The sequence below is a fragment of the Tursiops truncatus genome, chromosome 13 (genome assembly GCF_011762595.2).
Source record: "Tursiops truncatus isolate mTurTru1 chromosome 13, mTurTru1.mat.Y, whole genome shotgun sequence".
Lineage (NCBI taxonomy): Eukaryota > Metazoa > Chordata > Mammalia > Artiodactyla > Delphinidae > Tursiops > Tursiops truncatus.
In genome coordinates, this window is record NC_047046.1 from 61,060,397 (window position 1) to 61,088,174 (window position 27,778).

General features: G+C 46.2%; 1 protein-coding gene across 1 annotated transcript in view; it reads left to right on the forward strand.

Annotated features, from left to right (window-relative positions):
- The window catches only part of SLC14A2 (solute carrier family 14 member 2), a 55,782-nt gene that overhangs the window by 16,258 nt on the left and 11,746 nt on the right, over nt 1-27,778 (forward strand). The window contains exons 5-11 of the mRNA XM_033837946.2: nt 1,249-1,441; nt 5,322-5,469; nt 6,748-6,882; nt 8,416-8,465; nt 8,961-9,135; nt 24,302-24,424; nt 26,795-26,877. Of these exons, the coding sequence (XP_033693837.2) occupies nt 1,249-1,441; nt 5,322-5,469; nt 6,748-6,882; nt 8,416-8,465; nt 8,961-9,135; nt 24,302-24,424; nt 26,795-26,877 (907 nt within the window). The remainder of the gene's footprint in view (nt 1-1,248; nt 1,442-5,321; nt 5,470-6,747; nt 6,883-8,415; nt 8,466-8,960; nt 9,136-24,301; nt 24,425-26,794; nt 26,878-27,778) is intronic.

The following is a 27,778-nucleotide window of genomic DNA, read 5'->3' on the forward strand; positions in this document are numbered from 1 at the left end:
GTATTGTTGTGCAGGGGGCAGAGAAAAGGGGCAATATTTGGAGCAGAAATAAGAAAGGGGGAGGATTTTTAAGGTAGAAGGTACTAGAACACATTATGTATTTATGAGAGTGACCTGGAGAAAAAGTAGAGGTTGAAGCTGCAGGAGAGAAAGGAGAGAATTGCAAGAATGAAGTCTTTGAGAGACTGGATCCCAAAGTACAAGGAAAAGAATTGGCCTGATAAGGGAGCAAGGACACTTCCATTATATGAAAAAGGCAGAGAGGAAGAGTATGTGGGAACAAAGCAGTCGGAGTATGAATCTTATGGTCGGGAAAATGAAGCATTTCTCATCTTGTCATTTCTGTTTTCTTAGTGGCGTAAAGCAAGGTGGTTAGCTGAAACTAAAGGGAAGCAGAAAGTGAAGAATTGAGAAAGGAGAAAATGCAAAATTGTTGTCTCAGCAAGTTGGAGAGTTAATTTGCTAGGGACGTATACTAGGGATTTCAGGCAGTCTTAAATGCCCAACTGAGATTCATCGTACTTAATTAAAAGTGAGCCAATCAACTGCATCACATGAGTTCAAGTTTTGTCCTGCAGCTCACTGCTTGTGAGAGATGTAGAGTGTTGGGTGCCAGGTGGATGGCCCTTTCAGAGGAAACTGAGGCTAAGGAAGGTTAATTTCCTAACGCAGCTCACTCAGCCTGTAAGTGTAGGAGTTAGGATTTGCACCTCGCTCCATCTTTCTCCAGAATCCACTCTCTCCCCAAGGAAGACACCAGGAAGACAGAGGACACAGTCAACTGAAGGTTTCATTTTCACATGGTGGCTCCTAGCATAATTCCAAGTACTTCAGCTGAATTGCTATATTCGTAGCAGCCTCCTCTTAGAAGGTTATCTAAAGCATACAGTCTAAATGTTATCACAGCCCACGATACGTTGTGATGTACATTGTAATGATCCAAAGGCAATACATGACATTTTGTAAGGATAAGATTTTGTTTAGTTTTCTTGGTTTAAGAAACAAGGAAATATATAAATTATTTTATAACATTTTCTATTGAAAACAAGTTATAAGACTTTTAAGTTTTGTTTCCCAAAGATGTAGACTTATATTGAACACCTTATTTCCAGTCCCAGGTAAATGGACCACTCGAGTCTCAAGGGAGCCAGGAATGGCTGTGCCAAGGAGAGGGGATACAGAGCTGACTAGACAGTATAGACTGAAGGATGAGCACAGCGATTAATCCTTTGTCCCTTCCATCTCCAGCCCTGTCTTTTCTAGTGCCTTGAGTTCCATCTTCAGCAAGTGGGACCTCCCGGTCTTCACACTGCCCTTCAACATCGCAGTGACCCTGTACTTGGCGGCCACGGGCCACTACAACCTCTTCTTCCCCACGACGCTGGTGGAGCCCGTGTCTTCAGTGCCGAACATCACCTGGTCAGAGATTGAGATGTCTTTGGTAAGTCACCAGTGGCAGGTGTGTGGGGCCTTGTTTCCACTGCAGACCGTCTCACTCACCACTTTGTGGATTACTCAGGCTCTCATTTTCTCTAGATGCACCTCCAGCAGATGATGGGTCTTAGCAGAGAGGAGGACAGGAAACGGTCACTGCCACCTCCATATGTTCTTTCAATAAACCCCTACTGAGGACCTTATCAGACACTGGGAATACATGGAGAACAAAACATCATCCCTGCCTTCATGACGCCTACACTCTGCACAGGGAAACAGATAATAAACAAGTTTACAGATAAAGGTTAAGTTGACAAGACAGAACGGTGGGATTAAGGGGAAAATATTAAATAAAACAGATAGTTGGGTGAAGGGTCAGGACACTAAAATAATGTTTAAAATTAAGATTTTAAAGATATTATCAATAGAAGATGGGGTTAAATTTTTGTTTATTTTCCATATCAGCGGTTCTCAAGCAGGAGTGATTTTTGCCCTCCTGGGGAAGGCAAATGTCTGCAGAAATGTTATAATTATCAAGACTGGGGAGAAAGGGTGCCACTGGCATCTAGCGGGTAGAGGCGAGGGATGCTGCTAGATTACCCACAATGCACAGGTCAGCCCCTGTCCCACAGCAAAGAATTAACCAGCCCAAAATTTCAGCAATTCCAAAGTTGAGAAACCCTGCTTTATATTCTACCGCACATGTACATATTCATTTATTCTACTGATCTCTAGACATCAGAGATCAAGGGATATAATAAAAACCTAACATAAGTTGAGATATACAGAATCGTAAAATTTTGCCTTTGTTAATGAATATAGAGATAGCTAACAGCTTACACTAAAGCAAGTTTATTATGTATCAGACACTGTTCCAAGCCCTTAGCTTACTAACTCATTTAACCCTCATCATAACCCAATGCTGTAAGTTCTATCATCATCCCCTTTCACAGACGGGAAAACCAAGGCACAGAGAGGGTTAGATCCCTGAGGTCAAACTGTAGCTAGTGCCTCAAATATTGTTCACAATATCTGATTTCTGAGCCCTCCCACCCCCCCAGCCAAGTCCTTGTCTAGATGTGCTTAAACCTCTGGGTGGCCCTGGTGCCGGGCAGACACCAGGTGGGGTGGACAGCACAGGCCCTGCAGCGTCAGCCAAACTCCGAGCCTGAACCTGTCAGAAAAGGAAAGGCTCCCCTGCCCCTCATGGCAAACACTACTGCCAGCAATGCCAACCTTTTTCAGGCTTTTGTCTTTTTAAAAGCTTTACCTGAGGCTGAGGTTAGAATGGGATCAGAAGCAGGATTAGGGTCTAAATTCAAGACAATGGAAAAGACAGAGCCCTGCATTTAAGCAAAAGCCCACCCTCTCAAATGGAAAACTGCCGGGGTCAGAGCAGGGACAAAACTAATTTTGAATCATCAATGATCAGCCATCTGGCGACTGGACACACACGGCCTCAGGGGCACAACCCGCTATCCCTGAGCCCTAGGGGTGAGTCTGAGTGACAGCCACAGGGACATGTGGCACTGCCAGAGAGAAAGGGCCACTAAGTCCCCCACCCACCCTGCACGGTGAGGCTGTACTGTCCTGTGCTGAGGGGACCAGAGTGGAGACAGCCACACTGTAGAGGTACCTCTTGTTCATCTTCAAAACAAACAAAGTGGTAGGAGCCAAATCCAGATACCCTGAGGCCCAAGCACACCCTCTGAATTCCCCACCACCACCACTCTGACCACTGGCTCCTTTTCTTCTGCACATCCAGATCTGAGTTTTGAAGAATCAATGCCATTTCCCTCTTTCTCTTCAAAACAATGAGGGGAGTGACTTCTGTTTTGTTTAACCAGCTTGTTGTTGTTACACAAGGATTATCCGGAGTACATAGGAGGCCGGTCCTTAGTAAATTTCCACCGCACACCTGACTGCACTGCGCACCAGGGTATTGGCTGTGGCCCGGAGCACAGCTTGGAGGGACCAGGGCCACCATTCGCCAGGCTGAAATTTGGAAACCGGCAGAGCTTCATTCTAAACCCAGGCTTCACTCCAAAGCAGCTTGTCCCCTCATTCTTCTCATTCTTGCCTGCTTGGGCCTTAAACCTGGGTCCCCAGTTGGGAAGGTGGGAGTCGGATTCCCCGCAGCATCCTGCATTCCTCAGATGTAGGGAAGTCATGGAATATTTACTGAGTAGATTTCCAACCTGTTCCCACTCTGAAGCTGAGCTCCCTGGACTGGTACAAAGGGTTTTCAGGGTTTCTTTAAATAAGACGGGGCCCCTACCCTATGATTCCTTGCAGAAGTCTATAGACTCTGGCCCAAACAGTGCTTGGTGATTAAAAGGTCACCCATTCGGAGACAAGAATGGGCATAGTTTAAAAGCTCTCTGGGACTCCTCAAATTCTCTAAAGAAATCATACTGACTCCAGAATTAAGTCAAGTTGTTAAAAAGAACAAAATTTCATCAAAGGGAGAAATGCAATGCTCCCAACATCTACAGTAGATTGTCTGTAGCTAATCCATTGGTCCCCAAGCTCTGTTGTACATTAGAGTCACCAGAGGCCCCAGCCATGCCTCCTGACCCCCCACACCAGTTAAAACAGAATGTCTGGGGAGGGGCCAGACATCAACATTGTTTTAAAAGAACTTTAGGTGATTCCAATGTACACAAGGTTTGGAAACCACTGAGCTAACCAACACATATTTATTAAGCACCTATTATGGGCCCAGGTAAAGGAGGCCTGTCCTCAAAAAGGTCATGTGAGCTGGTAATGGAGAAAGGAGTTGGCAGAACCTTAAAGCTGGAAGATAGTCGGCTAGGACAGCCTCCCCATCTTACGGAGGAGGCCACCAGAGCCCAGATTAGGAGGCAACATGCCAGCGGTTACACAATGGCCTCCTGCAGAGCCCCTAAAAGCTAGAGCTCTCGGGCTTCCCTGGTGGCGCAGTGGTTGAGAGTCTGCCCGTGAGCCATGGCCGCTGAGCCTGCGCGCCTGGAGCCTGTGCTCCGCAATGGGAGAGGCCACAACAGTAAGAGGCCCACGTACCGCAAAAAAAAAAAAAAAAAAAGCTAGAGCTCTCGACTCCCAAGCCAGTCCTCTCCCTGCCCTGTCAATCTCCCTCCTTTCCTTTTTGCCCTCAAAGAACTTTTTGCCAAGGTGTGGGTGGTTCAGCTAGGGCAAAAAAAGGCTATCTGACATCACTGCCAAATCAATCACCTCCAATTCCAGCGCCACCCAATGACTGTCAGGCCCAGGGATTTGGGGCTCCATGCTGTTCTCCAGATGTTCCTCGCGCTACCTTTCTGCAATGCGAAGTGCTCCTCCAGAGCAGGGGAAGTGGCTTCCCCTCCTTCCCAGGGTCCCACCATCCCCCAGGTAGCACTGAATGTGAGGCAGCCACCAGTAGACTAGGGGTCAAGCTCAGAGACTCTAGCCTGGGCTTGGCCACAATGAGCTGCCTGACCTTTGGTCAAATCATTCATCAAAATGGCCTAGAATATTTCTAAAATTCCTGGAATATTTCTAGAATTTCAGAAGGTCTAGAGGAAATCCCCTAGTGCCTGAAATCCCCAGTGGCAGTCCAGGGAGGTATCCTCTGGTCCCCTCAAAGCAAAAGCCATGTGTCCCTCAGAAGCACTTCTGTCTGGCCTCTGTGTTGGGGGACCTGCCCGGTTTTGCATGAGGGATGCTCAGATGCCTGCCAGGTGGTGGAGTGAGGAGTTATTTGTTCCAGTTTGTGCCCTCCCACGTTCTCCCACACACTGGAGGGCACAGCCATCCTTCCGTTCCACCCCATTACCCACCCAGGAATGGCTCACTCCTGGCCCTAGGGCCTGGTCCTTGCATTATCAGCCCACGCTCCAGTGACCTGGATTCTGTTGACTTTGCAGCTGCTACAATCCATCCCCATTGGAGTCGGACAGGTGTATGGCTGCGACAATCCCTGGACAGGTGGCGTGTTCCTGGTGGCCCTGTTCATCTGCTCGCCACTCATCTGCTTGCATGCAGCCATTGGCTCAATCGTGGGGATGCTAGCAGGTAGGACAGGGCCCCCTCTCTGCAGGGATCATTTTCCTGGGGTCATTTTTCCCCAGCACACAGCAAATTGTCTAGACTTATCTTCACTGGAGTTTTTAAACACTGTCAGGGCTTGAGAATTATTTTTCCATTTCTCGAGTCCGCAAAGGGAGCAGATTGCAGTAGCAGGATGTGTGGAGAGATGCAAAGGGACTGAGACGTGTTGGCCTGTAAGCTGAGCCCCTGGGAGCTGAGGGGTGGGAGGAGGGTAACCCAGTGAGGGTGGGGGCCAGTAGCAGACCAAGCAGAGGTATAAATGACCCAGCCCTTCGAAATTTTGACTAAGCTAAAAGGAAAACTTTTCTCAGAAATTGAATTACCATTTGACAAATGTCATTTAATTTCTATATATGTGTATATATACACACTTATATATGTAACTGCAGACAGTAGAGTCAGAAATAGACGTCGGGCGCTTTAAGAATAGGAGCCTGTTGATTTATCGCAATATTTTTCAAAAACTTCTTGGAAGCACAACTTTAAAAATAAATTGTTATATTTGGAAAGAATTTCAAACTTATCAAAAATTATGAAAATAGGGCTTCCCTGGTGGCGCAGTGGTTGAGAGTCCGCCTGCCGATGCAGGGCACATGGGTTCGTGCCCCGGTCCGGGAGGATCCCACATGCCGCGGAGCGGCTGGGCCCGTGAGCCATGGCCGCTGAGCCCGCGTGTCCAGAGCCTGTGCTCCGCAACGGGAGAGGCCACAACAGTGAGAGGCTCATGTACCACAAAAAAAAAAAAAAAAAAATTACAAAAATAAAAATAGTCCAAGAGGCACCCACAAATTCTTTACCCAGATCACCTGCTGTTCACATCCTACCCCTTTTGCTTCCCATTTCTCCAACTGTATATATAGATATAGCTATATCTGTATATACATAATGTTTTTCAACCAGCTGAAGCAGAACTTTTTCAACTGAAATCTTTCTTGCTAAAAATGCAGCTGCTCTGGCCAAAGGAGTGGGGAGGGCCTAGAGTCCACCTGTTTGGCTTACCCTCACCATAGAAGTAGTCATACCTCTGAGTGAAATCTTTGAAAAACAGTGGAAACCACTGCTCTCCTCCCATTTTTGGTTTCCTAAGACCAGACACTATTTGCAGAGGCTCCTCTGATGAGTAGGGGTAGCAGGTGTGGGGGGAACGATGGAAGAGAGGCCACCTGAGACCTGGCACCAGCATGGGGTGATCTTTGCACTGTGACCCTGAATCAGCCAGAAATGCAACACCTTGTCCCACAGCCCTGACGGTGGCCACGCCCTTCAAGACTATCTACCTGGGCCTCTGGAGCTACAACTGCGTCCTCTCCTGCATCGCCATCGGTGGCATGTTCTATGCCCTTACCTGGCAGACCCACCTGCTGGCCCTCATCTGTGGTGGGTATCTGGGAAAGCTGGCAACCAAGCCACTCTGCTGTTCCTTGCCCTCCCCACTCCCCTGGTTATGTGACATCCATGGTGGCCACTAATCAGTACTGAGCAGTAGTGATGGAAGGACTGTGGCTGGGGTCCTATCACTAGAGGGTTTAATGGTAGGGTCCCTAACAGCTGGGGGATTTGAGGCTCCTCCACTGTCAGATGGAGTCACCACCACTATTACTGCTACTATATGTACACAGTGTTATAAATTTCACAAGGAAATCCCACACACGTTTCCTCATGTGCTAGTGGCAGTGTTCCTGCCCTGAATAACTCTTCATTCAACCACTATTTGTAAGGCACCACTAAGTTCTAGGCCCTTGGCTAGGCATGGAGAATACAGAGGTGACCACATCCTCATGAAGCCATGGTCTAGCAGAGGAGAAATAATTGCACAATTATTCAGGCTAAGATATCTAAAAAGATGGTTGGAAAAATCCAGTGAGATGATGTATGTACCTGGCAGCACTGAGGTCCCAGAAAATGAGAACATAGCGCTAAGGAAGCTTGATTTCCATAGAGTAAACAGAGAAGAGAAGAGAAATGGGCCACGATCATTACACCTGCACCCCAGCACCATGCTCTTAAAGGGCAGAATATCATCTAGAAGAGCTTTTCCTGTTTTTTCCCCACTTACGTGTGGGGACTGTAAATGACTTCCATGTCTCTCGTATCCTCCTCAGCATCCGGCACAAGGCTGGGCTTGGAGACAGTGGGCTCTGTAAATATTTACCAAGTCAAAAGTGCCGGGTATTTTGAGGTTCAGACTGTAACTGTCTTTGTCCTTCAGAGGAGTGGCAGATTCCTGTGGCTGGAACCATCTGGGAAGGCTTCAAGAGGAGGCTGGGGTTTATCTCAACACTTTCAGGGTGGGATTTGGATGGGCAAAGATGGGGGAAAAGGTGCTCTGGACAGAGAAACAGAGCAAAGGTACAGCGGTAGAAGGAGCTTGTCCAGAGGCACCAGGGGTATGGATGCGCTCCCCTAACTGTCCAACTACTCTCATCCTATGGGTGAACCCACATGCCTGGCTCAGGGACCCAATAAGGCCCAGCCGTGGTGGGACTTGATTAAGGTCCAACAGCATCACAGCAGCTCAGAATCTTGGACAGGTAGGACTTTATCCAGAGCTCACATAGTCTGACCGCTCACCCCCAGACAGATCAGCCTGTGCTAGACCATCACCAAGGTCAGTGTGGACAAGTGAAAGATGCTTATTGACCCCTGACTCTATTCAAGGCCACCATGGAAGTGGGGAGGGGATAAAGGGGTATGTAAGCTTTAATCTCTACCCTCAGAGAACACACAGCCTGATGGGAGATGGGTCACATCTACCTGCAAAGATAACTAATAATGTCAGGCAAACATGCCAGATGTCAGGGTATGGTGCAAACACCAAAGCTGCTGGAGCCAGAGCGGAGCCCTGCTCTTGGGGAGGGCTGGGGGTGGACCCTGGAAAGCTGACTCCCGATGGTCCTTGTTTTTCCACAGCCCTGTTCTGTGCATACATGGGAGCAGCCCTCTCCAACATAATGTCAGTGGTAAGTTTGGGGTCTCCTGACACTACCCTAAAGTGCCCCTCCCCAGCCAGGACTTCAGGACATTTGTAGTCTTGTGATTGTGTTCTGGTAGCTAGCACTCCATACAACACCCTTGTCAAGGTTTATCCAGGGTCTGTGCAGAGAAGGACTGGCAATAGCATACATGTGCCTCTGAGGGTGTGTGTGTGTGTGTGTGTGTGTGTGTGTGTGTGTGTGTGAAAGAGAGTATTGTAACTAGCAGTGGAGAACATGGATGGACAGATGGAGGTATTCATGTTTGGCCAGATATGGGAGATCATCCCTGGGGGATTTTCAGCTCCATCATTAAAAGATTCTGATTGTGCCCAAAGGTACAAACACCTCAAATTCAGACCAACTACTCTGACATGATAAATCCAGAAACCAATGCCCCATCCTCAACCCCTACCGCATCCTTCTCCCCCAAGGTCCCTGGAACCCAGGAACATTTTCAGATCCCAGTGTTTTTGATTTCAGGTTGGTGTGCCACCAGGAACCTGGCCCTTCTGCCTCTCGGCACTCACCTTCCTGCTCCTGACGACCAACAACCCGGCCATCTACAAGCTCCCGCTCAGCAAAGTCACCTACCCAGAGGCCAACCGCATCTACTACCTGACAGTGAAAAGCAGTGAAGAAGAGAAGTCCCTCAGTGGTGATTAACCAAGTTACAGGCAGAAATGCTCTTTGCCTGGACCTGGGTCTGCTCCCTGTAATCTCAACTCTGGGTCAATCAGCTGCAGCACTCACTTTCTTTGCTTCTCTTTGTACCCGTGTGGAACCAAACACACCTGTAACTCCCTTTCCCTGGTGCTGATTTTCTCTTCCTGCCCAGATCACCTTAACTAACCATTGTGCATCGTTAGAGGAAGTTGGTGAGGAGCTTGCTGGCACTAATAGTAAGGGATGTGTTTTCAATGTCATTGGCTTAAGTCTTTTGGAAAGGTGATTAAGAGATGATCTTTTGGCATGTTTAACTAAATAATAGATGCTGTGAAACTGAACTTGCTGAGTGGTTCCTGAGTGGGTGAAAATTCGGGGGATGCAGGCACCACGGTGCACGGAGCTAATGGCTGATGGGCACATACAGCTTTCCATTAAAGAGAGGAATTTCACACAGGTAGTTTTAAAGTAAAAACAGGGACAGCTAGGGCACTGAAAGTGTCTAAATAGGGAGTCTTGAATGTTCAGGGGTCAAAGTAAAGGACGAGAGGGTATTCCGTAGCAGGAAGGAATCAGTAAGTTAGAATCCTATATGACTCATGATGAAGGATAAGCATTTCTCAGTGTAGGTCAAGCCAGCAACTTTGAGCAGGGAATTCAGTTGAGGAAAGTACCTGAGCTCAGTATGTGAGAGGCTGGGGAAATTTATTTCATTTTCCTGTCTGCTTGTGGGTGTTGGAAGCTTTATGAGATTTATGATACTTTAAACAAAGGGTTAGGCTTGAGTAGAAGAACAAAACTTATCCATGAATTTCATAATTTGCCTTCCCAATTATAGGCATTAGCTTACATTCAATCTTTATTTATATATAGATCAGGGGTTGTCAACTTTTTCCCAGAAAGTGTCCAATAGTAAATATTTTTGGCTCTGGGGGCTATACAGTCTCTTACAAACACTCAACTCTGTCATTGTAGAGCAAAGCAGTCTTAGACAACATGTAAATGAATGATGGTAGCTGTGTTCCAATAAGACTTTATTAAGCAAGCAGCTAGATTGGGCCCACAAGCCATAGTCGGCTAGTCCCTGATGTAGATGATCAATATAGCAATGCTTAGGAGCTGGAGATCCACATAACAGTTATAGGAGCTGGTGGGAAGTGGGCAGACCCAGAGGACACCACCATGTTCTTTACACCAGATAAAGCCACAAGGCATTTCCATGCTGGGTGATAGTGTGAAGATCCTTAGGAAATGGAGAGCACTCAAGAAACAGTGATCAGTGTGACCGGAAGCAGGAAAATCTGCCCTGAGGCTCTTTCAGAGACAGACAGGCCCAGTGATGAGCACCAAGAGGCGCAGTTTTACACGGGGACTTCCTTCCACACACGTCTGGGAACCACCCCAAGGCTCACCCTCTCCGGCCCCTCGCTCTCTTTCCCCTCTGCCAGCAGGTACACCACCACGAGAAGAAGAAGAAAACTCAGGCCCTTCAGTGCAGGGGTTTCTAGGCAGGAAGAGGAGGGGGGCTCTGGAATCTCAGGGTTATAAGGGAGCATGCAGGCCAGGTTGTCCCACCATCCCGTGATGAGTGATCCCCTCCATATGGAGGATGAAGGCTTCTGGGGCTCAATCACCCAAAACGGAGGGAGACACCCCACCCCCACTCCGGCTATTCTAACAAGAGATAGAACCAGAAACCCTATTCATTCATTATGGGCAAATTGTCATAGGAAATCCCCTCTTCTCTCTGTTAAGCCCTTGAGAATCTCCATCCAAAGCACTGGATCTGATGGGAACAGTCCTTCAACCATGCTTTCTATTGGATTTTCAGGAGAGGAAAACTATTTGGACATGAAAAATGCTTTCAGCTCAACTGGACAAGATTATCTCTCCCCCTCCTTTCTCTCCCCACACCACTTCATAGTTTGTCATTTACAAGGTACCACTTTGGTCACTGGTATCTGGGTTGTTTTTCCCTCCCAAGTTCCCCCTTTAACCCCTACAGGAATTAAAAGTTAACGGTAATACAAGCTGCCAAACTCATTTGGAAAAAAATGGATAAAAGCTAAGTTATTCAGAGAAAGGAAAAAGTATGTCCAGCAAGTCTGGAAAAGCCACAGGACCCCAGAAACTCTATAACGCACTGTGATCAAGATGGCCAGGTTATATATGTACAAATAAAAAAACACATTATCTGCTAGTGTGATGTAAGAAAGAACCGCCGGGGCCAAGTATTATTAATCACTGAATTCTCTGGCCAAGAGAAGTTGTACAGGAGTGATAAAATGTTTAAAAAAAAAAATCTTTGGGGGCTAAGAGGCCGAAAATTGATGGTAATTTTTCAAATTTGGTCAAACAATCTCCTTCCAGAGGCAGAACAATTCTCATTAAGCCAGGCTGGTGGGCAGAAGCGGCATCTCTCTCTCTCAAGTATGGATGAGGGTGGGGTAGAAGTGAAAATCCCCACCCCTCTAAGAAAACTCTGCCCAGTGCAGGGCACTCTTCCCACAGGCCATAGACAGATGCCCAGATGTCCTCTGAAGTAGCCCAAATAGCCTTTTGGGACCTGAGAGCTAGCTCCCTAGAGTGATCTTGTCCCACCTTCACCAGAGCTTTGCCAACTACTGTCCCCTTGAATGAGTATGTCACGAGCCCTAACCTTACAGATTCTCACCACCAACATGGGGTTGCTTGGGAGCAGGTCCCCAGGAGGGAAGGAGAAGGGCTTCAGGGAGCATATCATAGCTGTTTTCCTACTATCACCCCAAACTACCAGCAGCAGCCCTTGGGTATACAAATGATAGTTGAACATAAGTATTTATGGATGAACAGAAATAAGCAGTCATTAAAGAGAGTAGGAATGTATGTGTGGGGTTGGGGATAAGGGGGCTTTAGAGGAGGCACTGTCTTAAACTATCTTTCCCCAACATACCCCTTTCTCCCTCTCTCCACTGTCTCTTCCCTCTGACCTGGCCATTTCACCCTCCCATTTTCATCTTCTCTCCTACAACACTGATGAGTTCTACTATCACTGTGAAATAGTTTTGTTCTATTTTTAGAACAAAAAATTCTATTTTTTGTTCTATTTTTTTTGCTGTATTTTTAAATAATCTTAAATCATCTCTCCTGTCTTCTTCTTCTATGATAATTGACATAATAATTTTTTTTACTTCTTCTTGGTCAAACTTGGGAGTTTGCTAGGGAATAATCCATTTTCTTTAATTGTAAAATTTTGTTGCCATACTATTACTCATAATATTCTCATGATAATCTCTATCTCTCCTGTTATCTGTTGCTTTGTCTCCTTTTTCATTTCTAATCTTATGTAATTTTGCTCTCTTTTGCTTAATCAGGCTTGTGAGGGCTTCATCCATTTTATTGGTTTGTTTCAAAGAAACAGTTTAGAATTTATTTGTCCTTTTCTACTCATTTTGGTTTTTTTTTTCTATGTCTTTTTCCTATTTTCTCATGGTTTATTTAAATGGTTTTCTTCCTAATGTTTTAAAATTCATATAAAGTTCCTTTATTTTAGATCTTTCTCTTTTAACAACAAAGGCATTTTAAGGCTATTAATTTCCCTCTGAGTACAGCTTTAGCTGTGTACTGTAGGTTTTGGAATATTCTACTTTCATCAGTTTTAAACAGTTCATAACTTTACTTTTTATTTCTCTTTGACGCAAGGATTATTTAAGAATGTGTTTTTTTAATTTCTAGCACTTTAAACTTTTTGATATTTTTTAACTTCTTATATCTAGCTTTATTGGATTATGAGCAAAGAATATGGTCTGTTCAATCTCTATTTTAAAATGTTATGCATTTTTCTGTGTGGCCAAGTATTTGATTGATTTTGGACATACAAAATGCAGATTTTTGATTTGAAGGAAATACATATTAAATTCATTTATTAATTGCATCATTCAACTCTTCTATGCACTTATTTATTTTTTGTCTATGAATCTTAATTCTGAAGTGTTTATTAAAATTCAACTATAATTGTATAGTTTTATTAAACTCTCTTTATATTTCTGAAATATTTGTCTCATATATTTAGCAGCTACATTGTTTGGTGCCTATGGACTATGACTGTCATTTTTTCTTCTCAAATTTTATCTTTTACTATTACAAAGTACCCATTTTTATACTCATTAGTGCCTTTAACCAAATTCCAGCTCAGCTGACATTTATGTTGCCATACTTTCTTTCTGGTATTTTCTTTTTTTTTTTTTTTTTCTGGTGTATTCTTATCCCTTTATTTTAAACTTTATCATTTCCTTTTAACTTTATCATTTCCTTTTAACTGTTTTTCTGACTTCATTCACTCATTCATCCAGAAGATACTGTATGGGGATCTATTAATATGTTACTCAGGCCCCCCTGACAACAAACCAGGAAAGAATCAGACCAGTTCCTGCCTTCAAGGAATTCACTTTATGTGGATTTGCCTGAGCAGGTGATTAGTCTCACCTGAAGTAAAGGTGAGGCTGTCACCACAGACTACCTGTGCCACATAAGGTCACAGCACCAGTTTCATGATTTTGAGTGAATTATCTTGTCGAGTTAGTCTTCTGTTTAGGAAAAGTATCAAGCATGATATTAAGGGTTTAAGGAAAATTTCTATGCCTCTTCTGCTCTTGTCCTCTATCTTGCCATTATCTGCTGCCCAAACATTCCCAGCCATCCCTTCAGTTCAAGTCTTTGAACCTGTTAAAATGTAAACAGTCCTGGGAAGGTAACACAGTAAGCATGATCAATCACTTGCATCTTAGTTTGAAGGAGTCATTTCTGAGAATAGGTTGGATGAAAAAAGAGGGGAGAGTACAAAGGAAAAAATGGGTAGCACATTCTGAGAGCATCTTTGGCAAGGGAGGGCATGCTGACATGGGGCTGGGCTGGGTGAATGAGGTCTGGAGGCCCCTTTGTTTCATCAGGAATGATGATGAAACTGTCGTATTCGGCTTGGAGAAGAAATGTCTGGGGCCATGACTGTCCGTAGTATGAGGTAACACATGTGGAAGAAGAAGTCAGTTTACTCAACAATACTTCAGAGCATGGAATACGGACTACTACATGGGAGTGTTAAGCAAGCAGATATTGAATCAGTGGAGAGGAGTGCTTTTTCACAGTGGAAGTTGACTGAAAAATGGTTGTCCTCTGAGACCCTGAGCTCAGGAACAGGGCTGGGGGCCTGTTGGAGATGCTTGCTTTGGGTGGATGTAGACCAGCTGACAACTGCAGCCTCTCTTCCAGCTCCAAGTTTCAGTGATTCTATAGCCCTGAGTTCCTACAGAAGAATAAGGGGGAGGTATCATTAAGGTGGCAAAAAGGTAAGAACATAGAGATAAATATATCAAAAGTATACCATTGCTGCCATTATAGCTTTTCCTAGAGCTTGACTAGTTAGCCATTTGGTCAGTCTACCAAAATGCTCAACATGGCTGCTTGTGTGAATGCAAACTGAGGGGCCAGCATCACTCAACTGTGCCTTGTCCTTGACTTTCTCCTCTTCATCACTCTCCCCTCTCCAGGGATTCTTCTTCTGGTCAACCCTCTAAGATCTGCCCATCAAAAAACTTAATCTTCCTGGCCTACTTCTGTGGCTACATCAAACCTGTGTGCCCCAGTTTGTTTGTGCTTCCTGTATGAGTCTGAGCTTTGTCTCCTCAGGTCATAAATGCTGTGAGGGCCTGGGGACAACTATTACCTAAAACCAGCTAGGAGCTGGCAGTTTCAGTGTGGGTATGATTTCCACCCAATAAACCACAGTCTCACCTGACAACTTTAAAAGGTATTCACTTTTTAATGTGAGATTTTTCAACTTGCCTGGGCTTCCCTGCCTCTTGCCATTCAGAGAAGATAGAAGAATCCATAGAGAACACTTCTGTCCCTAATGGAACTAGAATTCCAAGGCCCCAAGGAGGGAGGCAGGGGGCATTGCTAAATAAGTCCTTATTCTCTGTGAACTGATAACTAGGAGTTGCCAGCCCCTCCTACAGCTACACAGGCTGCTGGAACAGAATGAAGTAAAGGAAGTAACTCTCCGGGGGAACTTCTAGCTTGGCTTTCATTTATTCCACAGGAACTCTAGGCTTTTCCCCTGGAGGAATCTGACCTCCCCAAGTTTGGCTCCTGGAGGTCAATGCAGGCTCCTCCCCCTACGAAGTTGGAAATGCAGAGTTGAAGCCATGAGCATTATGAAGAAGACTTAGTTCTGAAGTAAATTCTGATGACCAAGCCCTCCAGGAGATAATCTGTACGCATAGATTATCTTGGGGATGCCGCAGAATCTGAGCTGTGGCCTCTGGTAAGACCCTCAGGGGACAAGGGTCCACCTCAGTCTTCTGCTTTCCAGGAGCACTCGACTGCCCCTCCCTAATCTAGTGTGCGTGACAGATACTCACCACACTTCTGAGTACACAGCTCCATTTGGCTCATGGAACGTGTGAGAATTTCCTGGATGGCTCCTCCCTCCCAGGTGATCATTTCTTGTCTTTTCAAACTGTTTACATGTTGTACGTGGGTAGCATCTCCCTGTCACTTTTAGATGCTTAAGGGCTGGAGTGAACACACCACAGGAAGTTCAGGAGCCTTCAAGGAGAGGCTAGAGTAAGAGGTCAAGAGATGGGCCTCCAGAGCTGAGCCAAGAGACCAGCCAGCTGGGGGGACAAGGAACGTGTCCTCAGCAGACAGCCATGGGCCTTGAACTTGCAACACCAAAAGAAGGCCCCCTGTGCAGGAAGCTGACCTCTTGTCAGTTCCCCACCCCTCCCTGGAATGTGGGTCCCTCCGGGGCTCCTCCCTCACTCTTTTGTTTGCTTTCCTTCTTCATGAGGCCCTCCGTAATCAGGACCCCTCCTCTGCAGTTCCAAAACACCTGGCCTGGTGAGAAGGGGGCCTTTGACGTCAGTGGGGAGTTTGTCTACTCAGGTGTAGCTAATATCCTCAGTGTGAGGTTCTGTTTCTGAACTTGGGTAGCCACCTCACACCCTGTCACTGAGGGGGGTTGGGGGTATACATGTGCAGGGGTGGGGGTGGGTATACAGTTGATGCTTGACCCATCATACTCACAAAGCCAAACAAAACATGTTTGGATTGGGCCTCATCCCCAGACTCCAGCCCACCAGAGCCCCGCCCCCCCAAAGGCCTCATGGGACTTGGGAGGGCCACTTCCCTAATATATAGAGCTCAGAGTCCTTTCTGGATGCGGGGGTTAGGTCATGCCCTTCTTTCTCTGAGACAGACCCCAGGACCCAGTCAGCAGAAGTCAGAAGGAGGAAAGGTCTAAAAATTTCCACAAAACCAGAAAGACAGCACCTAGTATTAGGCTGTGCAGAAATAACCATCAAGACGCTGATGGCAATACTGTTCCCCAGCCTGTGCCCTGCCTGTGGTGGGGGGAGTTAAGGGAGTTCATTGAGGTGGGAAGGCAAATTGGCACCCTGAGGAGACAACACTTAGGTAATTGCTTTAAAGGCAAATACTGGAGCAAGAATTCTAAGCAGAGGAGTAACTGGGAGGTGATGCTTGAGGGAGGACAGGGAAGCTATTATCAGGCAGTCCAGGCTCTGGCCCTTTAAAGGAAACCTGCCTGATCAAACCAGTTTGGAGGAACCATGGTAGCCAAACCAGTCTTCCCCGGGGAGTTTAGGAAGGTCGGAGAGTGAGCAAGCTGCAGGAAGAACGTTGTCTTTCCTCTCCGTCTTCCTCCATGGTACCCTTCCTCAAGTGGAAGGCGTGCACAAGGCATAGGGTTAGGAAACACAAAGAGAATTTACAGAAAGCCAGTAAGAGGATGAGCTGTGGGCTCTGGGAACCGAAGGGGTTCGGCTTTAGGGAGAAGTCCAGCGCCTGAGTTGAGGACCAGAGACGCCGCCCAATTGGAAAGGAGCTTCTTCCCAAATCCTGGTGGTCTAGATTCCTCCAGCCCTGTGCAGAAAATCAAAAAGAGCTCAGGTAAGAGGTCCTGGGGGAGAGAAATGAATCAGATAGAGCCCTAGCCAACAGGACCATCTATCTGACTTTTCAAAGGAAGAGAAAAAAGGTAGACCAATCTTTTTCCATTCCTTTCTTCTGCTGAGCTGCAGGAGGGCAATCCTGGGGTGGGGGACCTTATTAAGAACTCCAGAGAGAGTTCAGATCCTGGAAGCTTGAAGCTGGAAGGGCTCTTAAATAGTTATAGTTCAAACCCTTTACTTTTAGATGAGGAAACCATGGCTTGTCCAGGAACCTGCCCAGGTGATAAATGAGCCTGGACAAATGCCCAGGTGTTCTAACTCACAACCCTGAGCTCTTCTTGCTTATCTAGTGATGGATCCAAGTTAACCCATCAGCCCTCAAATCCCCTTACCACCTTCCTGCCCACTGGATGAGCCTTCATATTATTTATCATCCTTTCCACAACTCTGTAACCCACAGCTCTGACATCAGTATGGTTCCCAGGGCAGCCCCTTGTTGAGCTGACTGTGGGATGCTAATGAGGTAGATTTGAAAACCTTCTTCCCAGGAGTCCTTCCTTACCTGCTGCTTCCAGGGTGGAGGCACCTGGTCCAGGCTCCTTAGCCTTTCTCCTCAGGTCCTGTACACCTTCCACAGACAAGCCAATAGAAGTAGAGCATCTCAGGAACCACAAATATCTTAACATCCCAGCTTAACAACCCATCTCCTCAATGGCCCTCTCTTACATGGCCATCTTAGATTACTTTAGACATGTTGTGTGTAGCTACAGAGAGTGGATGTAGAAACATCCAGAAGGAAACAGATAGCCATGCCATGAGGAACAACATTCCAGGACATTGAAGTTAACTGATCAGAGAATGGGATCTCCTCAAAAACTGGCCCCAAAGGATATGAGCCTTGGTGAACTTGCTGAAGTTAGGCCATCCTGTGAGTCTTGGAAAGCCCATGGCCAGGCCTCTGCCTACTGTCACATACCCCTTCTCTCAGACTTGTATAGCATCCACACCCTCATTTAAGATTAGAGGGGAAAAATAAGTTTACTCTCAAGTGTCAACTGTGACTAACTGCTATTGGTTGTCTGGAGCTTTGTGTTAAGAAGGATTCTGAGGCTGTATTGAAACTTATTGGGAAAGAGTGCTATGATCAGTTAGCTATGTTTGCCATTGGTAATGCAAAGAAAGGGTGGCAGGGAAGAGGATGTGGGGAAAGGGTGTATGGAAACATTGCCACAAGAGAAGAAGCTGGTATACAATGGCCCAGAATTTCCTTGGGCTTTCATTGGATGGCACAAATGCAATGGTACACAGGTGGGTTCTTTTTATTTGTTTTTGGTGACTTTTGTTACTCCTTTTAGGGTATGATATACTTCATAATTTTTTTTTAAATAAAAAAGTCACAAGTCCATTGGTATCATTTGCGAAGGCTCCAGCTATCTGTAAAACACCTACACTACATGGGAAAAGAATCAAAACCAGGACGTCAAAATCTAGCTCCATGAATAATTAGCTGTATAGCCTCAAGGAAGCTACTTCTCTTTGGGCCTCAGTTTTTTTCTGCTAATGCCTAGACCTAAAGTTCACTTGGTTATAAAGGATTGATAATTTCAGGTAGTTTCATTTGATTGGAAAATTTTCATGTGCATTGTAACTATAAAAGTCCACCATGGCCCTAACTCCAAAAGATGGATCTAGGGTACCTTCTGCAAATAATGGAATGATCCATGTGGCCAAATAAGCCAAGGATGGCTTCACGGAGGAAGTAGAACATAAAGCAGACACTGAAGGGTGCATAGAAACTAGGCAAGAAGAGGCACAGAGGGCCAGAGATAAGGCCAGAATGCCAAGGCAGGGTGTGTGTTGGGCAGAGAAGGCTGAGCAGGTTGATGAAGTCAGCTGTATTGTGGAATACCTGGAAAGCATGGCAGAGGAGTTTGAGCATTATTGTACTCTTGGCAATAGGGAGCCATGTAGATTGTTGAGTAACAGAGTCATGTAATGATATGGTCTAACAGTTGACGCACAGAATGGATTGAAAGGAGGGAAACTGACAATGTACACAGGTAATGCTGAGGTGTGAGCTCGGTGTAAATAGGGGAAGGAGAGTGAAAACTCACTCTAAAGGAAGGTCAGTCAGGTGTTACCCCAGTGACAGAATGGGCACTCTGACCTTTGCACTCTCTTCAGCCTCATTCATGAGGTTGTAAATGAGGACCAACTCATATATGCTAATTAATTTCTTCACGGCATGAGACAGAGACACCAAAGTCCCCCCAATACTCCAAGCCTTCATTTCCTCCTCTATGAGGGGGCGGGTACTCGGTGGTGGGGGGACTGTATGAGAGGGCTGGACTGGATAATCTCTAAAGCCTTTTCCAATTCTAACGTTCGATGCCTCTGATAGTTTATAGAATGATCTTTGAAAATGTCAGCTAAACACAACTTCACAGAAAAAGATAGCACCTCATTTACCACCCACAGGTATCTATATCACACACACACATACACACACACAGAGTAGCCTTGAAAATTACACATCACAGTGCAAAGCTCAACTTCCACATGGGGAAACATATGCCTAAATTGCGGCCAAAGTGTTATCCTGTAGAACTGGGTGTAGGAAGAAATCAAGTTATGTACTATTGTCACTTCAAAAAATCCTGCTGGCATAGTAGCTAGGAAATTACCTCCTGGTGTGTGGTTGTGTCTGCCACAGTAAGTTGGAGGAATAAGAGACCCAGTGATCTGGGGAGGGATGACAAAAGGGTCTTGATAGTAGGTTCCAGATCCTCTATATGTTGGGCGTTGCTAGTGATAGATGGACAGTATTGGTCCACCTCCAGGAGACAGGAAAACCTGTTCAAAACCTGAGAAAGACAGCTTGTAGAAGGAGTATAGGTAAAGGCTTGAGTAAAGGTTGATTTTAGTAAAATAGACTAGATCATTTTTCTTCTGAAAGGATGTCATATATGGTTTGGGTTTGTTTTTTTCCCTTCAAAGAAATTGCAGTAAGCTTCAAACTTGTATTTGACAGGTGGGCTCTTCTGTAAAATGTTTTTTACCCAGGATATTTGAACGGATTGCATTTTCTGTATGTTAGCAGTCAGTAGAGGTGTGGGTACTATGGGATACTACTCTCCAGGAAAAAAAAAAAAAGTGCTTCTGAACAAATCATTATGGCTCATGACTATTCTTTTCTTCTCTGAGTCAATGGGAGGAAAGCATCACTGGACTCTTGCCTGTTAAAACACAGGATGGTGGCAATCCTCAAGGGCAGGGACCATGCCCCTGAAATGGTCCTGAACAGCCCCAGTGTGAAGCTACACACATTGGGACACTTGAAAGGCTTGTTAGAGAAGGAGGGGGCAGCAGTTCCTACACCAGGTGGGAAAGCCGAGGAGTTACTCAGCTGCTAAGGTTTACCTGCAGGTTCTCAAGGACAGAGCTTCTCAGCACGTATGTAGCTAAGCCACGAGAGCAAAGCCCTTGGTCCTCGAAGCAGACAGAGGTGGGCTGGTGAGGCCAGAGTCCTCAGGCCCAGGCCATAAACATCATCATCTGTTTTCTGCACCATGCCACACAGTATTATTTTTATGTGTGCCATGATGCTGGGGGGCAGGGGGAAGGGGAAGCTGGAAAGAACTCCCCAGGGTGAGTTATTGTCAAAAAAAAAATTTCTTCTTGGGCTTCAGAACACCCAGCTGCCCTCTTCCAAGAAGCTTTGGGGTTTTCAACCACCTGGTGTAATCTCTTGTTAACCAAAGCAAATCCCATCAAGCAAGATCTCTGTCTTCAGTGGCCTGTTTTATTCTCTCTCATTAACTGGGTTCTTCTATCCACTCATGAAGGATTTCTGGGTTTCTGGTTGGTTGGTCATAGATGGCCAATCACTTTATCACATCTATAAACTTCCCTTCTTTTCTCCAGGTACTGCTGGAGATAATCAGCTCTTGCCCTGAAACTTCTAAATCCCTACACAACTCAGCTATTACCATCGTTAACCTATGAAAGGCTCACTTTTATTTCAATACTTATCAAGCATTTAACATTTACGAGATATATTATTTTTTTAATAGTTCATGCCCCGAAATAGCCAACGGTTGTTCATTTTACTATTCAGAAATTAAAATGTGTAGGATAATTATCCCTCATTAATGTATTCAACAAACACTTCTGAGTGCCTACAATAGGCCAGGCCCATGCTGGGTGCTGGAAGCGCCAATATAAACCTCTGTAACCCAGGCTGTCAAGGATCCCACCGTCCTGTGAAGGTGACAGACAGGAACACGAGGTAGGAGTGGGTGATGATAGGTATAAAATGCCAGGCCTGCCCTGACTTAAGGACCCACCCTGCCCAGAGCACAGGCTGTTCCAGAGACATGGCCTCCCTGAGGAGATACTGACATGAGCGCTGCAAAATTTTCCCCAACATTTTGCAAGCATTAATTTCATCTTCATAACAATATGAGAACGAAATAGCAGGTACCCTCCGAAATATCTGTCATCATTCTATAGGTTGGGTTTGCAAGGTCAGCTCTACGGGGTCTGTATATCTCCTTCTGAGCGCCGTGCTTGCAATGAGGGAAACTGTCGATGAAATTACTTGACTTGCAAAATGCCGTGCAGAATGAGCGATGCTGGTTCCCGGCCAGTGTTATCGTTGTTTTCTTTTTTCCCCACCACACCAATGGAACATTTATTTCTAGAGCATTTGATAGATGTGTTCATGATATTTTTGAAATTGCCTTTATCCATTATGAAAGCCCTGAGAATCTGTCCCAAAGGTAGTGGTAAGTTGCTATCATCTTAGCTTTAAGTATTTTCACAGCCTCAGGAAATGTGTTACTTTCTCTCCAATCTTCCTTGTGGCATCCGTCCCACCTGTCATCCTCACCGCTTAGCCGGCACATCTGGAGGGGCCATCGCCCTCCCTGGGTGGTTGGTCTACAGCTCAGCACTCCCGTCCTGCCCACGGGAGGTCCAGGAGCAACACGATGTCAGACCACATTTGGGGCTACCTCCACAATCACCCCAAATAAGAAAAAAAAATGTGTTCAAGGAAAAGAAAGATACTCTTCATTTTTGTTTCTGTGGCTGGGACATCGATTCTGGGAACACGTAGTACTGTGGACCCTGACCCACTTTCCTGGGCTCTGAGCAAGCAGCACAATCTAAGTGCTGAAAGCGAAGGGCCAGGGCAGGAAACGGGAGCCAGGTCTTCTGCGGCCATCCGTAGAGCAGCGAACTGGGAGTCTGGAGACCTGGGTGCAGCTCCTGGCTGTGCCATAATTAATAAGCTATGTGACTTGGGTGGGGCGAGGTGATTTCTCTGGATATGGGAGGTAGACTGTGATCTTGAAGATCCATGCAAGTCTGAACCTATGATGCTAAGGTCAAAATATGGCTCTGCGCAGGGCGTGGCTAGGGTGGCTGACCATTGGCACGTGAGAAATGAGAAGCATTGAGCCAGCAGAGGTGCCCTTCCAGCCTGGGAGGTGTACACTGTGGACTGGCTATGGGAGAATGCCCTGCTTTGCCAGATGATGCAATAATACCCCCTCGGTCCTCACTCCCCTGCCCAGAACCTATCTGCAGAGGTGCCCTACGGAAGGCTGACCTTCCACGTGTGTCTTAAGCACAGGGTCAAGGGGGCTTCTCCAGCCTCTGGAGTTATGGCTCCATGGTGACCCACGGGCAGGGTGATGAGTGAAAAAGGAGCTTTTTTCCCATTCCGAGCCTAGAGGGAAGGGACACAGTCACATGTGTGACCTTTCAGTCTGAGAGTATAGACAGAATACCTTCTTTGCTCACACATGTCCCACATACTCCGGTTGTTGGTCCTGCTATATTCTCAGCTTTGCTAAAGTTGTTTCTACATGAGTAGTGTGAACTAGACCAGTTTTTTCAAACTTTAATGTGCACACAAGTCAGTTGGAGATCTCATTTAAAAAGAAAAAACAAAAAACTTATTCCAATTCAGTGGGTCTGAGATGGGACCTGAGAGTCTGCATTTCTGACAAGCTCCCTTGGATGTCCATGAAGCTGGTCCACAAACCAAACGCTGAGCAACAAAGCTGCAAAGAGGACTGAGGGCTGAGAGCCACATGGCTCACTGTTTGTAGGATGCTTCAGAAATCATCTGAGCCTCAATTTTCCATCTTTTGGAGATAACAATGCCCAAGTGAGTTAACTTACAGAAGTGTGCAAATGTAGTAACAGTGTGAAAGCTCTCCAGGCAGCCACTTGATCATCTAACTCTAGACTTCACTGGAACCACAAGCAGAAAGTGTCAGAAGTGTCTGTCTCAGGGACCACCACGTACTCCAATTAGTCAGTGTGGGCCGGGTGTAGTAGGGTTTGGGGCACGCATCATGACAAGCCGTCAGGTGACCTGACACTGTCAATTCTCAGACCCAGTTTGAGAAACTCTGTGCCACGTGGTAAGCTGTTCTGTTCTCCACAAGGGTAGAAATGTTTCTTGTAGCTGATTGCAGCTTCTTAGCTCCCCACAGAGCAAAGCAATGTGCACAGAAATCACCTGGGGAACCTTGTTGAACTGTAGATTCTGATTCCATCAGCCTGGGTGGAAAATGAGATTCTGTATTTCTAACAAGCTCCCAGAGGAGGCTGCCGGTCCAGGGACTACACTTTGAGCAGCAAAACCCTAGATGAGAGGTTCTCAGCCCAAACTGCACCTTAGGGCCACCTCCTAAAACATCTTGGGCATTAAAAACTCCAATTTTTAAAATGGGTCTGGGGTAGGGGTCAGGCATTTTTTTAAGCACCCAGGTGATTCTGATGTGCAGCGAGCACTGAGGACCCACACACACAAACTCCCTACTGCAGGCGGAGGCCAGGCCACCGGCTGAAGGACGGGAACGGGCAGTCAGCTCGGGCCCACCATCCACGCCAGTCCGAGACCAAGTGAAGGAGGTCTTAGAGCAGTGTATTACTGGGGAAACAAGGCAGGCTGGCCTGTCCATATCTTGACACTGATAGGTGTCTGGGATGCAGTTTCTGTGAGGAAAGGAAGTTTCATCGGGAGGAATGGAAAAGAGGGATTTTTCCGCAGAGACTGGTGCACTCACTGCTGCAGCTCATGCCACGCTGCTCCTCTGGCTCTGCACATGATTTCCCTGCACTCTCTGCTTGCCCCTCGGGGGGTGGTCCAGGGTGGGACACTGACCTGTCTTGTTTTGCCCCCGCCAGGCAGCGCTGCGGGGCCGCCGCCCACGACGAGCCCAAAGGCAGATGAGGGCTCGGAGGCTGTGCACCCCAAGCCCAGGAACGTGTTCCACATCGAATGGTCATTCATTCGCAGAAGGAGCAAAGGTGTGCGCTTCCCACTACCCCCCACCCCTGACCCCGCTCCCGGGTCCTTGATCTGCTCACCTCTAAAATGGGGACCATGGCAACACCTCCATCACAAGGTAGTGGGGAGAGCCACAAGGGTGAGGTTCAGTCTCATCACCCTCGACCTCTGACCACAGCCACGGGTTCCAGGGTCTAGACGCCCTGGGGCAGGGAGACTGGAGCCACGACAAGCAGCTGACTCTGTCAGTCTAGGCCAGGAGGTTGCAAACTTCACTGCACATTGGAACCACCTGCATCTCATTCCCGGAAGTGCTAATCCAATTCACCTGGGAAGAAGCCTGGGCGGCAGAAGGAGCTTTAAAAGCTCTCCATGAGGGAGTTCCCTGGTGGCCTAATGGTTAGGATTTGGCCCGTTCACTGCAGAGGCCTGGGTTTGATCCCTGGTCAGGGAACCATCCCATATGCCGTGCAGCACAGCCAAAATACAAAAAATAAAATAAAAATAAATAAAACTTTGCACTTTTAAAATGACCCCAAAAAAAGCTCTCCATGAGATTCTAATGTGCTGCCAAGTCACAACCACTGATCCTGATGCTACTGGTCCTGATGCTGATGCTGGTCCTGATGCTAGACAGTGGTGATGTCTAGACAAGGGAACAGATGGAGAGCCCTGGAGGGGAGGGGCTCCCAAGGTCAAGAGGAGGGTCTAGAGGGCAGCCAAAGCGGGGAAGCCAGAAACTTGAATTTGGACGCTGAGGACATGTTGTGTCAAACAGGGAAGAGCTGGCAGTGGGGGAGGGGTGTGGGGTCAAGTGGGGGTCTCCCCAGTCAGATGCACGGTGGGAGCAGCGTCATGAAGACCCAGGGCAGAGGGGCAATCTAACTTTGCCCTCCAGAGAAGGGAGGCGACTTGCCCAGGGTCACACAGCTGCTGAGGGCATGGCAGGGATAAAACTGATTCCTGGGTTAGCGTCCTTTTACAGTATCACATGCTTCCCAGAAGCATGTGACTTTCTTGCCCCAGTTTGTCTGAGCCTCCTTGTTTTATAGCCAAAGTAGCCAGCCAGAGAAATGGCCTGGGGTGGTCTGGGAAAACCTCATACACTGGGGAGAGGGCACCAAATTAAATCAAGGACCCCTTTAGCCCAGGAGTTTGTGTTTGACAGAGGCCCCAGGGCATCCTCAGGAAGAAAGCATAGTTTGCCTCAAAAAGTTAACAATCTCCCTGCAAACATATGCTTAGGATAGTGGCTGGGGGCTGGGGTGAAAGAGGGCCTAGCAGAGAGCCCCACGCAAAGGAGCCTGGGAGGCGGGTTAGCAGAAGCTGCTGAAGAGCTGGCGCTTCAGACAGAAGCAGAGAATCCATCAGGATATCAAACACACTAGCCTCACAGTCTAGAGTCATCCTCTTTGCTTCCTACTCTTCCTTTCAAACTTCCTTAATTTGTTTCTCTTACATAGTGTAACTTCCCAACCACACTGGTATTTGCAGTCCCTGCTCCTTCAGATGGGGGAGCTCAGAGCCATTGACGGGTCTCTTCTAGTGTTTAGGTGCCTTGAAATCTCATGAATGCAGACAGAATGGCCAATTGAAGATACAGGGCATTCTGAGCCCAGACAGCCATTCTCACACTGGACCACAAGAGGGCACCAGAGCATAAACAGCAAAACCTCCAAGGGCCTTCTTTCATGTTACTTAAAACCTTTCTGAAATTACTCACCTTTACAAATAAATTATCTTGTAATAATGAAAAATACATTCAGAGCTACTTAATAACAGTTTTCTAGAATTACAAGGACATGCCAAAATCTGTGTCAAGTGACAACACGGATATCACTTGTCTTAATCCAACAAGAAGCTGCTGCTAAAATACCTAAAATTCTAAGACATACATCCTAAAAATACCAAAACAGCTGAGGTTATCCAGTTGGAAAAAGTTGTCGTATAATTTGAACACAGACGTATGGTTCAGGCAGCTTAATGCTTTATGAGCAATAATGCCTCATAAATACCAATCTTCGTGTTCATGTGGAAAAAGAACCCTGGGTTCAGGGCTCACAGACAGCTTTGTTTCCTCACCTAAAAAATAGGGGAGTTGAACAAGATCAGAGCCTCTTAACTAAAAGTCAGCTGAGTCTCTGAATTCCCTAAATTCTTGTAAAATGTCCAATTTACATGAAGATGTGAATTTTTTTCCCCGAAGAGCTTGCCCAATTGGGTGTGTGCAGTAGCAGAGGAGGGGGTCCTCCTGCCCCAGGCGCAGAGGCTGGGGCATCCTCACTGGGGTAGAAAGTGCTGAGTATTCCAACTTGAGCCTTGCAGGAAATTTGCTGCTAAGGTGCCAGGGTAGAGGTCCTAACAGATGATGTTCTCCCTGCCAACTCCAGTATTTGGAAAAGGTGAACACCAGGAAAGGCGCACCAAAGACCCTTCTCCCCACCAATACCGGAAGCCCACGGTCGAGCTGCTGGTGAGTAAAGAGTGGCCCGAATCAGGGGCAGCGCCCACATCACATAGTCCGCAGCAAGGTAGAGAGCTGAGGTCCAGAAAAGACGTCCTCTGATTTAGGCAAACTTTTCTTGAGTTCATATTTCCAGAAACATAATTATGTGGGATAAAGATGTCTACTTTTCAGTTTACTTTATAAAGTTTCATGTTTCTTTTATTTTGATTATTTCTTATCCATCTTCCTCTGAATCCAGCATTCAAGCACTTAGGAAATAAGCTGGTGCCAATTTTCAAAACAGAACATTTACTTGTTTAATTTTATGGACAGTTAAATTTTAAAGACTAGACATGCTAGGGTGGGAGGGGATACTTTCTTCTGGAAAGAGTATGGTACAGTAGAAGTAATATTTGTTTTAAAAAAAGAATCTAAAAATCTGTGGGTAAATCTAAATTCTATCATTTGACCTTGACTTTTACAAATGAGAACCTCTCCATCCATGCCTGAGACCTCATCCACAGAATGAGGATAAAGATGTTGTCTTGTTATACTACAGTCATGAGGGATTGGTTCCAGGACACTTGATGTGTACCAAAATCTGTGGATGCTCAAATCCTTTACATAAAATGGCATAGTATTTGCATATAACCTACGCACACCCTCTGGAATACTTTAAATCATCTCTAGATTACTTACAATACCTAATACAATGTAAATGCTATGTAAATAGTTGTAAGTACAATGTAAATGCTATGTAAAAAGTTGCCAGTGTGCAGCAAATTCAAGTTTTGCTTTATGGAACTTTCTAGAAATTGTTTTTGAGTATTTTTAACCTGAAGTTAGCTGAATCCATGGATGATACAGATGGCTGACTGTGCAAGGCTGTTGCCCATATTAAATGAGGTAAAAGATCAAACAAAACAAA